Source organism: Physella acuta, unplaced genomic scaffold (genome assembly GCF_028476545.2).
Source record: "Physella acuta isolate Inbredline_101_S28 unplaced genomic scaffold, ASM2847654v3 ptg000401l, whole genome shotgun sequence".
NCBI classification, from domain to species: Eukaryota; Metazoa; Mollusca; class Gastropoda; family Physidae; genus Physella; species Physella acuta.
In genome coordinates, this window is record NW_026731920.1 from 62,665 (window position 1) to 75,004 (window position 12,340).

At 31.2% G+C, this 12,340-nt stretch overlaps 1 protein-coding gene across 1 annotated transcript in view; it reads left to right on the plus strand.

The window, feature by feature from the left end:
- The window catches only part of LOC131942324 (fibrillin-2), a 47,680-nt gene that overhangs the window by 14,196 nt on the left and 21,144 nt on the right, over positions 1 to 12,340 (plus strand). The window contains exons 17-35 of the mRNA XM_059302136.1: positions 111 to 368; positions 1,638 to 1,895; positions 2,368 to 2,502; positions 2,990 to 3,247; positions 3,591 to 3,848; positions 4,000 to 4,134; positions 4,588 to 4,722; positions 5,048 to 5,182; positions 5,620 to 5,754; positions 6,374 to 6,508; positions 6,652 to 6,776; positions 6,996 to 7,157; positions 7,264 to 7,425; positions 7,927 to 8,116; positions 8,210 to 8,305; positions 8,496 to 8,644; positions 9,303 to 9,522; positions 9,897 to 10,024; positions 10,367 to 10,490. Of these exons, the coding sequence (XP_059158119.1) occupies positions 111 to 368; positions 1,638 to 1,895; positions 2,368 to 2,502; positions 2,990 to 3,247; positions 3,591 to 3,848; positions 4,000 to 4,134; positions 4,588 to 4,722; positions 5,048 to 5,182; positions 5,620 to 5,754; positions 6,374 to 6,508; positions 6,652 to 6,776; positions 6,996 to 7,157; positions 7,264 to 7,425; positions 7,927 to 8,116; positions 8,210 to 8,305; positions 8,496 to 8,644; positions 9,303 to 9,522; positions 9,897 to 10,024; positions 10,367 to 10,490 (3,198 nt within the window). The remainder of the gene's footprint in view (positions 1 to 110; positions 369 to 1,637; positions 1,896 to 2,367; positions 2,503 to 2,989; positions 3,248 to 3,590; positions 3,849 to 3,999; positions 4,135 to 4,587; positions 4,723 to 5,047; positions 5,183 to 5,619; positions 5,755 to 6,373; positions 6,509 to 6,651; positions 6,777 to 6,995; positions 7,158 to 7,263; positions 7,426 to 7,926; positions 8,117 to 8,209; positions 8,306 to 8,495; positions 8,645 to 9,302; positions 9,523 to 9,896; positions 10,025 to 10,366; positions 10,491 to 12,340) is intronic.

Sequence of the window (12,340 nt, forward strand, 5' to 3'; positions counted from 1 at the left end):
AGCTATATTTCACTACATCATTAACTATATAAAACTATCTTTGCCGATGAAAAAGAGTTCTGTTAACAAAAATGCTACCCTCAATTTTATTGCACTTTTTTTATCTTAAGAATGTAATGCAACAAGCTATGGCCCAAACTGCAGAAGCAAATGTACTTGTGTTTTCAACAACACAGCTGATTGTAATGATACATCTGGAGCTTGTTTATGTAAAGGTGGCTGGAATGGTACAAACTGTGAATTAGATATAAATGAATGTCTTAATAAAAGCTACTGTATTGGTATACATGAAGAATGTAACAACTTAAAGGGCTCAGCTGAATGTCGATGCGAACTAGGATTTGAAAACAATACTGGTGTTTGTCAAGGTAAGCTTAGTTTGTAATTTGGTGTCAAATGTAATTATATTATTCAACTATAGCTATTATTTGCATAAGACACATTTACCCTTTAGTTTGACCAAACAAAAGAAAATTATTTGTTTCCAAAAAAATACACAAATGAAAAAAATGTGCCTCCGAAAACAGCACAAACAAAAAAACGCAAACACAAACTAATTACACTAATACATTTTGTCATATCTCATGGAAAAAATGTTTTATTATGCTACAATGCATATGTGGTCATTCTTTGCTGATATCCGTAAATAATAAGTTTAAAAATATTCCCTTGTGCTCATTATTTTGTGCTGTTTTTGGTTGCGCATTTTTATGGTCACCAAAATCATGATTACAGTGTATGATGTGTTTTGATTTCCATTTTACTGCTTGTATTAAGTTAGATAATTTTTTTTGAAAATTTGTCTTCGGGAGCTGTAGACAATTGTAAGGGAACGAGCAGACTATTTCCAGGGTGATGAAAAAAACTTCACTAAAATGTACAGTCTATATAAATAAAAAATACAGCAATATAAAAAAATATATTTTGCATTCTGAGACTGCTTTAAAAGTCATTTTCCATGTTTTGACTCTTCTATCTTGACTCATTGTTAAATCTTGGGTTTTTTCTTTATTGATTTCAAAATTTTTCAACCCTAGATGGTTGGCTATTTTGATGTTTAGATAAACAAGAGCTTTGGTTCTACCAACAATTATAAATGAGGACTGGAAAGATGTGCAACAGAAAATAACACCAAGGAAAATTGCGCACTAAAAAGTGCGCAATGACATTTTTATTTTCTTGAAACAAACATTTATAAACATTAACAAAGGGTGACTACATGTATAATGTAGCATAATAAAACATATTTCCATGAAATATGACAACATTTAAGCATATTAGTATAATTAGTTTGTATTTGCTCACTTTTCTGTTTACACAGTTTTCCGATCCCGCAATATGCTGGGAACCTTTATAAACATGTGGGGAAAATGTACATTTTAACAGTGTGAGGGAATGGGGAAGCTCAAAGGAACGTTTGTTATTTAAGGGAGAACACTTTGTATGTCTTATTAATCAGAAGGATAAAACAATTAATCCAAATGTTTCAGGATGTTTTATAACAAAAATGTGTAATATTTTTACACTTTAAATTTATTTTTTTACAAATTTCCCATGACTACAAATTGTCACACATAATAAACCACCCTTTTATACACAAAATTATTAAAAAACAAACAACTGTGTTTACATTACAGCTTGCAATTCGACTTATTATGGCTTCTACTGTGGGAACAAGTGTTCTTGTGTCATGAACAACACAATAGACTGCAATGACACAACAGGGTCATGTCTGTGTGCATCAGGATGGACTGGTACAAAATGTGATACAGATATCAATGAATGCTTAAATACCAGCTACTGCTCAGGTCAACATGAAAGGTGCATCAATCTTATTGGGTCCGCTGAATGTGGGTGTGTACCAGGGTATGAAAAGCTTAACAGAACCTGTCAAGGTACTTTAAATTTACATAGTGATTTACATATTCGGGTTTCATGGTGATTTATATATTTTTATTACATATAAATTGTCATATTTAAGTAGTTCTTGAATTCTGTAATTACACAATAATTTACATATTTTAGTTACATAAGGTTTTCCTATTTTTAAAAATTTCATCATTAACCTTTACAATACTACAAAAAACCAAATAGTCAATATGGTTTAATAACCTTTTCAATGCTGTTTTATTTTCAAATGAGAAAGTTTAACCAAGTTAAATAAATATTTGCCATTTCTAAAATATAACAAAAAAATAGATTTAAAAATATATGCTTTTGCCCATTGATGTAATTATTTATGTAGATCGTATACATTTTAACAATGAGTCTTATCTAGGAAATTTATATTCTTTTTATAAAATGTCGAGAAGTTTACACTATTGAAGTAAACCTAGAGTTTTTAAAATTATGGTAAATATTTTACAGAATGTAATGAAACATATTATGGACTAAACTGCAATAGCCAGTGCATTTGTAATATGAACAACACTATAGACTGTGACAACGTAAATGGTTCTTGTTCATGCATGGCTGGATGGGGTGGTATATCCTGCAATGAAGGTAACATTAAATTTTTTTACTATATTTATATAAATTAAATTTATGATTAAATATTAGTAATTTTAAAGGTTTTACTATTTAAAAAAAGGTTCTTAATATAATTACAAAATCACAAAATACTTTTAAATCGTTGTTCTGATTTGAATATTTCTTTCTTTTGTTGTGCCCTTAAGGTCTGTTTATAAAATTAATAAAAAATCACATTCAAATTTCTGAAGATACCACGTTTTTTGTCAAAATGTTGCAAGTCTAGTAAGCTTTGATGGTATTAATTTCATAGACTGACTGGATGAGATTGAATTTGTAACTTCTAAATATTAATAATTTCATTGTACTTCTATTTCTTAAAATTAGGCAAACATGTTTTTATCAGTGGTTGTTTTTAAGGATAGATATTTAGGTGTGTTAAATACAGAAGTAAAAAGTAATAGCATTTGCACTTGTTTTGTTAATGTTATTATTGTTATAACCTAATGTTTATTTACAGTCTGTAGTGCAACAACTTATGGCCCAAACTGCAAAAACAAATGTACTTGTGTTTTCAACAACACAGCTGATTGTAATGATACAACTGGAGCTTGTTTATGTAAAGGTGGCTGGAATGGTACAAACTGTGAATTAGATATAAATGAATGTCTAAATAAAAGCTACTGTTTTGGTGTACATGAAGAATGTGACAACTTGCAAGGCTCAGCTGAATGTCGATGTGAACTAGGATTTGATAACAGAACTGGTGTTTGCCAAGGTAAACTCAGTTTGTAATATTCTAACTTACTAAAATTTACAGAATTTAAAAAAAAAAGATTTATTATTTATTGAAGACACTTGTCAGATTAGCCTTATAAGAATGCACATCAGAAGATGGTTTTAGTATAATTGTAAATAAATAACATTTGAAGTAGTTACTTAAGTAGTCTGAGATTCATAATGATTTCAGCAAGTAAATACTTGTTACTTTTTATAGAAACTTATTGCCACATTTTTAAAGATTCTTCACAATAATAATTCATTGCAGCCTCCGGCCAAAATTGAATACATAAACATTTTTAAAAGTAATTTACTCTGCTGATCAGGTGTTTACATTACAGCTTGCAACTCGACTTATTATGGCTTCTACTGTGGGAACAAGTGTTCTTGTGTCATGAACAACACAATAGACTGCAATGACACAACAGGGTCATGTCTGTGTGCATTAGGATGGACTGGGACAAAATGTGATACAGATATCAATGAATGCTTGAATACCAGCTACTGCTTAGGTCAATATGAAAGGTGCATCAATCTTATTGGATCTGCAGAGTGTGAATGTGTAACAGGGTATGAAAAACAGAATGGAACATGTCAAGGTATTTGGGTAATATTTTGTTAAAAATAAAATAAGTAACTTAAATAGAAGCCTAATTTGTTATACACAATTTATCAGAATTGTCTGAATATTGAAACAAACAATTATTGCTCAAGACACATTGATATATAGTTGTTAAACCTTTTCTATAGCATGCAGTGATGATCATTATGGAGTGAACTGTAGCAATGTCTGTATTTGTAACATGAGCAATACAATAGATTGTGATAATGTACTTGGTTCTTGTTCTTGTATGGCTGGATGGAGTGGTACAAAATGTAATGAAGGTATAATATGTTTTTGGCAAATTAAAAAAAAAAATTAATTCTTTTAAAAAATAGTTTTTTAAAATAATTTTTAAACAACTGATGTTAATAAGAATGTTAATTAGCATTAATATTTTCATCATCAATTTTAGTCTTTGTTACAACTACTACTAGCTTAAAAACTAAACCAAAAAATTTCATATAGGCCTACTTCTTTACAATAGTAAGTAGATGCAGAAAGTAACAAATTAATGATCAGCGGGGATAGGTAGTTGCACTTATTTTAGTTGACATTTTGAAACATAAAAAATCTACTCATTATTACAATTATATTTTTAAAAATTGCTTTCCCTATCCAAAACAAACACACATTGCTAAAGTGTAAATTTACTGCATTCCATTATTAATAGCTGCATTGTTAGATGTCAGAAATAAAATATTTATTTATACAATTTTCTCTGTGACTATTTGCAGCTTGTGATGCAACACATTTTAGTATCAACTGTACTCAGACATGTCCATGTTCTATAAACAACACACAAGACTGTAATGATACAACAGGATTTTGTTCCTGCAAACCTGGATGGAGTGGGGCCATTTGTGATTTATGTAATTATATTGTAAATGTTTCACAATTTTATTACTAATATTTGTGAAATATTATTAAAATGCCATAGAAAAAAATAAATAATCAATACAGCTGTGAGACATAGTTATTTTAAAAAGGAGTTTATGATCTGGCATAACTTTCATTTTTCTATTTGCTATTCAGAGTAACACATTCCTTCATATTAGACAGAACATATATTTTGAGATGTACTCTCTGTTCTATCTCTAAGAATATAGTTGCAAAAAATATTGATTTGATGTTTCGAGTGGCTGTGTATTATAAGTATTATATTAGATGCTCTAATGTGTTACTGCTCACTTGCAGCTTGTGATGCAATCCATTTTGGGGTCAACTGTTCCCAAAGTTGCTCATGCCATATAAACAATACAGCGGACTGTAATGATACAACAGGATCTTGTTCATGTAAAGCTGGATGGAGTGGAGCTAAATGTGATATAGGTACTACATAATTATAGTTGTTTGGTAAATAAGGTTAGATCAGTTGGATGTGTAAAGTAAAACACAAATGCACGATATGTTGTTGAATAATATATTTTAAAATGTTGTTGAAATCACTATTTTTAACTGTTGTGTAGAAGAGTCATCTACTAGGTTTCACAAATAAAATAACACCACTTAAAATACATTCTTATTCAACAAAGGATAATTTAGTAATTGATTACCTGTTAGCTATAACCATTTGTATTCTATGTACCTAGATCTACATAAATTGAATTATTATGCCTGTATAAAGAAACTTATTTCTAGCCTAAGTGTAGACACGTATGGCAGAACAATTAAAATGAGAAAACACATGAATACAGATAAATTTAACTTTGACAGTTCATATCAGAAAAGATCACTAGCTGTTATATGATTTTTATAATCTCCTGCAGCATGTGATAACACACATTATGGAGTGGATTGTATCAACCAATGCAGTTGTAACATGAGCAACACAATAGACTGTAATGATGTAACTGGTTCTTGTTCCTGTAAGGCTGGATGGAGTGGGGAGAATTGTAATTCAGGTGGTTTAGTAAATTTACTTCTGATTTATTTATTTATGTTAACATAATAACTTATAAACTATACAATAATAGAGTGTTGAAGTAGGAGTAAGTAATAAAGAAACATCTTTAGACCTAGTAATCCCTTGAGCAGATTATTAAGTGCATATGAATGAAAGGTGTGGTCAGCACTTTGCCCAGCCGCCTTTATTTTCCCTAACATGAGTTGAGTGGACTCACGGACATTCTACTCACTTGGACCCGTATTCAAATTTGAGACTTCCAGGTTAGCACTGTACCGCTTTGGTCACACGATTCCATGTTGAAGTAGTAGATTTGAAAACAATTATATAAAAAATAAAAATTTACAAAGCAGCAGTCTTTTGATTTTGGGGATTTAAATTACCTAGATGGGTTGCTGTCCCTGGCTAACAAGCATCAACAGTCTAGGGGTTCAAGATATGAACATTTGGAGTCAGCAACCATAAACTCTCCTTCCCTACCCCACTGTCCCCTATTGATAGGTTTTATAAGACTTGAAACAAATCCATGTAACATACTTGTGACAAAATTAAGGTGTATGTCAGTTACATTGTTCTCATCATTAGTATTCTTGTGTTTTACCTATTGTCTTGAATAGCTTGTGATGCAACACTTGCGGGCACAAAGTGTTACAAAGCATGCACTTGTAATGCCAGCAACACTGAAAAATGTGATGACAAAACAGGGTTTTGTACATGTAAACCTGGCTGGAGTGGTGTCAGTTGTGAAACAGGTAATTTAAGTATCTTTTTAAACTAAAAAAACATGTAATTCAATTGCCTTAATATAATAAGATATTTATTGAGCATTTTTTCCATGAAAGAAAAACTTTAATTTGACAGTTTTATTTATAATATTTTTTGTGTGATTTTTAAGATGTTTACCCATATGGTGCTATTCAAAATGACAACACCTTGCCAAAAAATAATGAGTTAGCTACTGGTAGTATATACATAGAAGATTTTATTCCATACCAACAAAGTTATATTAGTTCCATATGGGTATGTATGTATTATATAATTCAATTATTTCTTATAACAGTATTTATCAAATTCTTAAGAAACCATAATTTTTTTTTTGTACAGTTAAATTAACTCATGTTTGAATTTAAACTTAATGTAATGTATTTTTATATGTGCTTAATTTAAAATACAATTAAAATGTTTATAATAACAGTTACTTAATACTAGCTTCACCCATTTTATATCTCATAACACTAGGTATCAGTGAATGGGCTAATAAGTCTAGAAAAAGAGTATTCAAGTTTTAACCCCCAGAGGTTGCCTGTATTGGACAAAAACAATTACCAGCTCAAGCTGTTAGCAGTGTACTGGACTGATCTTGATAATGTAGACAATGATAATTGTAATGTTTACTATCAGGTAAATCAATCATGACTACTTTTTTTTTGCTTTAATATAGTTTACATTCAACAATTGAGCATATATTAATTTAATGTCAAAACATTTTCATCTAATTTTTTTTCAGAAATATGACCTCAATTCCATCAATCCTTTGGCTGGTAAAGTATTTGCCAAAGCCAATGCAGATGTTTCAGAATTCTCTAAAAGTAACTACACTGCCACAACTGTCATAGTAGTTACATGGGAAAATGTCCCAGCTCATGACACAAATGGAAGTTTAGAAGAAGTAAATATGTTAGGATGGTTTTTTAAATTTCTTTCTTTTAAAGGTCAGCATTGTCGGTAAAGCTGATTGTTGCTAGACTGATAAACTCTGAGTTCAAACCCCTGGGCAGATGAGGCTCAATAACTGGGGACAGCCACTCTTCTAGGAGAGAAAACTCCAAAATCAAACATCTGCTGCCTTGTAGTTTGTTCTTGGTTGGACAAATGCTATGGAAGCAAATCCTAAAAGAAAAGCAGGCTGATATTGGCGTATAACCAGTTGACACGTATTCTTAGTTGTGTTGGAGGGAATCCCTTTCAAGACTAAAATTAAGAGCGAAGAAGAAGAAAATATTTAGTTGGCTATATAATGATATTTTGTAAATAAATAATTAGTTTAAATAACCTAATAATTTGTGTAAAGAAACAGAGCAATGTTATATATAATGCAACTTACAATTTTAGATAGTTTACAACATTGTAGATTAAGAGCTTTTTTATTTATAGCTTACCTTTTTTTCAGCGTGTTTCATTCCAATGCATATTAATATCAGATGGACATACTACATATGCCATATACAAATACATTAATGGTGCAATGAAATTTAAACCATTATCAGCCAGAATAGTTGAAGTTGGTTGGGCAAGTTTTAGTTTTGATACTTCACTAGCAAGTTACTACAGCTTTGATAAAGTTGTGGGTAATGATAATAGTAAGTAACCAATAGTTTCCATAAAAAATAGTTTAATTGAGTTTTTTATTGAAAAAATTATTAACAAATATTCTCAAAAAATAAATTCTCTAGGAACACGTGGCTACTGGATTTTTAAAATAGGGGAGAAAGAGAACTTCAGAAGAAAGTGTCGAGCCTGGTTTAATGCAAACCAAGTAGAGCTACAAAGTAAATACTTGATTTTAACATACATGATTTTTTTTGAGGTCAATAAATTTAACATCAAAAATACTAATTCAATTTGTAAAAGGCAGGCATATTATTTTTTTATGTTTTATATAACACTTTAGAATAGTTTGCAATTTAACAGTATTGTCATAGCATAGATATTTTTTTTTTTTTAAATTTATTCTATTAGATATAACAAACTGGAACCAAAATTTATTGCCTGCATGCCCTTGCAATGAAGTTGCTACAAGAAACAGCCCAATATGGATTCAAAGCTTTGAAGCACAGCAAAGAGGAAACTGTTTTGATCTCTTGCCTTTTTATGGAGATTTAGGAAGGGTAAATACATTTTTAAAGGATGCCATGGTTAGATTTTAGACTGCTGACCCAAAAGTATTGAGGTCATAGTAGGCATATGTGGGACATCAGTGAATCCACCAAGCTCTGATGGGTACCTGACACACATTAGGGAAACTTATATGGCTCACACAGCTGACCCCACTATCCCTCTGTATGCCGAGGTGGTTGAAACAGATGAGCTGTAACAAAACTTCCCCATTTGTCGAGAGCATGAACTGAAAAAGATGATAAAATATATTTGTACCCATAATTTTGGAGTTACCCATTATGATTATATCAAAATATAAAAAAATCTCATGTGATCTTTATTTTAATTTTTGAAATTTTCAAGTTGAATAAGCTAGAAGTAGACCATGTTCTTCAGTTGATTTTAAGAGATAGTTATAAAAAGAAATTTGATTGGTATTATTTTGTATAGAATAAGCTACTTAATGCATTACGACAGGATAAAAAATAATGTCAGATGGGAATAGTACTCTAAATACTAGGTACAACCAGGCATTTTAAAAAATAAACTTTTTCAAACTTCTTACCAATTTATTTTACATTTTAATGTACTTTGTACTTATCATTATAGGTGATACTAAACATTTTACTTTTAAATATAATTTTTGGTGTTCTGTTGTTTTCTGTTTAGAGATGTTGCTACAGTGCTAATGAAGGCTCAGGTTTTTTAAATACATTCCCACAAGCTGGAAGTCTCCAGAGATATAATTCTCTCAATGACAACATTTACAAAGAACATATTCAGTATGACGAAGACCCTAAAGATTGGTGTTGTACACAGTCCAACTTGTGTGATCTGTATTATACTTTACGACCTGTTAGGTCTTGCACTGGAAGTAACTGGGTCAGGGGTAATGTACCATTAATAAATAAAATCTCAGTTCTTTCATATGTTTTCTTATATTTATTGTTATTGACTTAAGTAAGTAGTAGGCTTACGCAAGGCAAGTTTAATATTGCTCATAAAATTTTATGACTGTAACAAAATGCAAAAGTACTGAGTTTGTGTAACTAACAAATGTATCAGAACAATTACTAAAACTATGTACATTTTTTAGTACTTGTGTTGTTTTTGCCATGTTGGTTGATTTCAAAACATATTTTCAGTTTAATAATATTTAAGATCGTTTTTATATATTAGAATGTATTTCAAGTAGACTATTTAAAGGAGTTATTTAAGCAGTTTTATAGTTGATTATACTGTATTTTATTTTCATATTCTTAGGATTTTTTTTTGGAGACCCTCACATTGTCACCTTGGATCAACGATCATTTATTTTTAATGGAATTGGAGAATATACATTAGTGAAAATTGTGCAAACTAACCAAAACAGTGTAAATTTTACATTGCAGGTATATGAGTAAATGTAAAACATCATTGTAGCTGTGTATAACTTTCCTTTTTATATCATTGAACTTTTTTGTGATTAATTGTTTTTCTTAAATACACATTGATAAAATACCTGGTTTCCCTGATAATTGTTATTAAATAACATTGTAATTGTCTGACCAGCTCTAACCTATTACTTTAGTGGTTGCTAGATTGTGCTGTTGTAACTTGACTATAAATTGTAAAAATTTTAAATGTTCTTATTTATTCATTAATTTGGAAAAGGCAAATATGTTTTTAAATATAGGGATTTAGTGAAAGAAAAGATTTTAGTTTGTTTGCAACTTATAATCTTAATTACTTAGGGTCGTACCTGTCAAGCTAGAAACAGCCAGGGAAACGAAACACTAGCTACTATTTGGTGTGCTTTGTCTATAAGAACTGGAATTGACAATTCATTAAGAGTTGAGATCAGCAATTCTAGAAAAGGTATAGCTTTGCATGTTTACATATATATATATATATATAATTACTTAAGCTATAGGCATATTGTAAATTTATATCACACCAAAATTTACTGTTAACCCACCCTGACATCATTATTTTTTAATGTTTTAGAAAATCTTTGCTAATCAAAACACCCTCTTGTCCCACACTCCTTTGCTTTTTAAATTTTTATGATCAGAAATGTATCATTTAAAACAGTTTTCCCTCAAATTCTGTGAATTCTAGCAATTCCAGAGAAATTGCCTGGAGTTTGAATATTAATAGAAAAATACCCCATTAATCATATCACAAATATCATGCATTTTAAACCTTTACAAAAAACTAATGCAAGAGTGTCAATGTAAGGGGAAATTACTGAAGCCAACTTGCTCAAAGTTTAAATTATGGTTTTACTATTTTCACCCCTCCCTACACACACATTTTCACATTTGGAGGCTGTTAATAAGGAATTTAGTATTGATAATCCACCTATTAATCCAAGGTTTAAAAATTATTGTTACCCTGTGTAAATTGTGCACACCCCTCCCCCCCCCCCCCCCCCAAACTGGTGATAGCTTCAATCTGTGCTCTTTTTACAGTTACAATGTGTATCTGTAGTCAGTTTATCAATACAGTTGAGTTTGATGTAGCATTGTCTTTTCTATTGTTAGGAATTTTATGCCATGATATCACCCCCCCCCCCCATGTCAAGATCGTCAATTTGTACTTACAGAGTATTTAACTTAAATTAATCATTGATTAAACAGGCATATTGCATTTTCATTCAGCAAATTTTGACATTGTTTTGCCTTGTACTAAATGGTGTCATCTAGTGCGGTCCGCACCCCTCTCCCACCTCTTTTGTAATGCCTCTATCCATCTATATAAAAAGCAATGTGTATGTGTGTGTGTCTGTTCGTTTGTCTGTCTTTTATGCATTACTTCACCTCTCTTCACATCGGCATGAAACTTTGGGAAGTTTTTGAGAATATTCCTGGGGAGGTTTCTGCGGAAATTTTTTTCAATTTCGCGCCATTTGTTTTTTTCTCTATACACGGTATATAAAAATAAAAAACGATTGCGGTTTCACACCATTCATCTGATCGCCATCAAACTGTGGTGAGTTCATTAGAACACTCCAGGAAAGGGTTCTGTAAAAAAATCCTTTTTAATTTTGCAAGGGTGGCGCCCCAGGATGGTGAAATATTTCTTTATATATGGTATATAAAAATAAAAGTAAATGCGGTTTGACACCGTTCATCCGATCGCCATCAAACTTTGGGGAGTTGATTAGAACAATCTAGGTGAGGTTTCTATGAAAAAAAAATCTTTCTTAATTTTGCAATGGCGGCGCCTGGGGAGGGTGCAAATTTTCTCTGTATGGTATAAAGTCAATTGCGGTTTGACACAGTTCATCCGATCGCCATCAAACTTTGGGAAGTTGTTGAGAATATTCCTGCGGAGGTTTTTGCAGAAAAACATGCAAATTCGCAGGGGTGGCGCCCCGGCAGCGCTTGATTTATTTTTTTCTCTAGATCTCTGTATGGTATAAAGTCAGTTGCGGTTTGACACGGTTCATCTGATCGCCATCAAACTTTGGGAAGTTGTTGAGAATATTCCTGCGGAGGTTTTTGCGGAAAAAAATGCAAATTCGCAGGGGTGGCGCCCCGGCAGCGCTTGATTTATTTTTTTCTCTAGATCTTTGTACTGTATATAATTTTATAAAAATAAAAGTCGATTGCGTTTGACAACGTTCATCTGATCGCCATCAAACTTTGAGGAGTTGATTAGGACACTCCAGGGGAGGTTTCTGTAAAAAAAAACATCTTTTGTAATTTCGCAAGGGCGGTGCC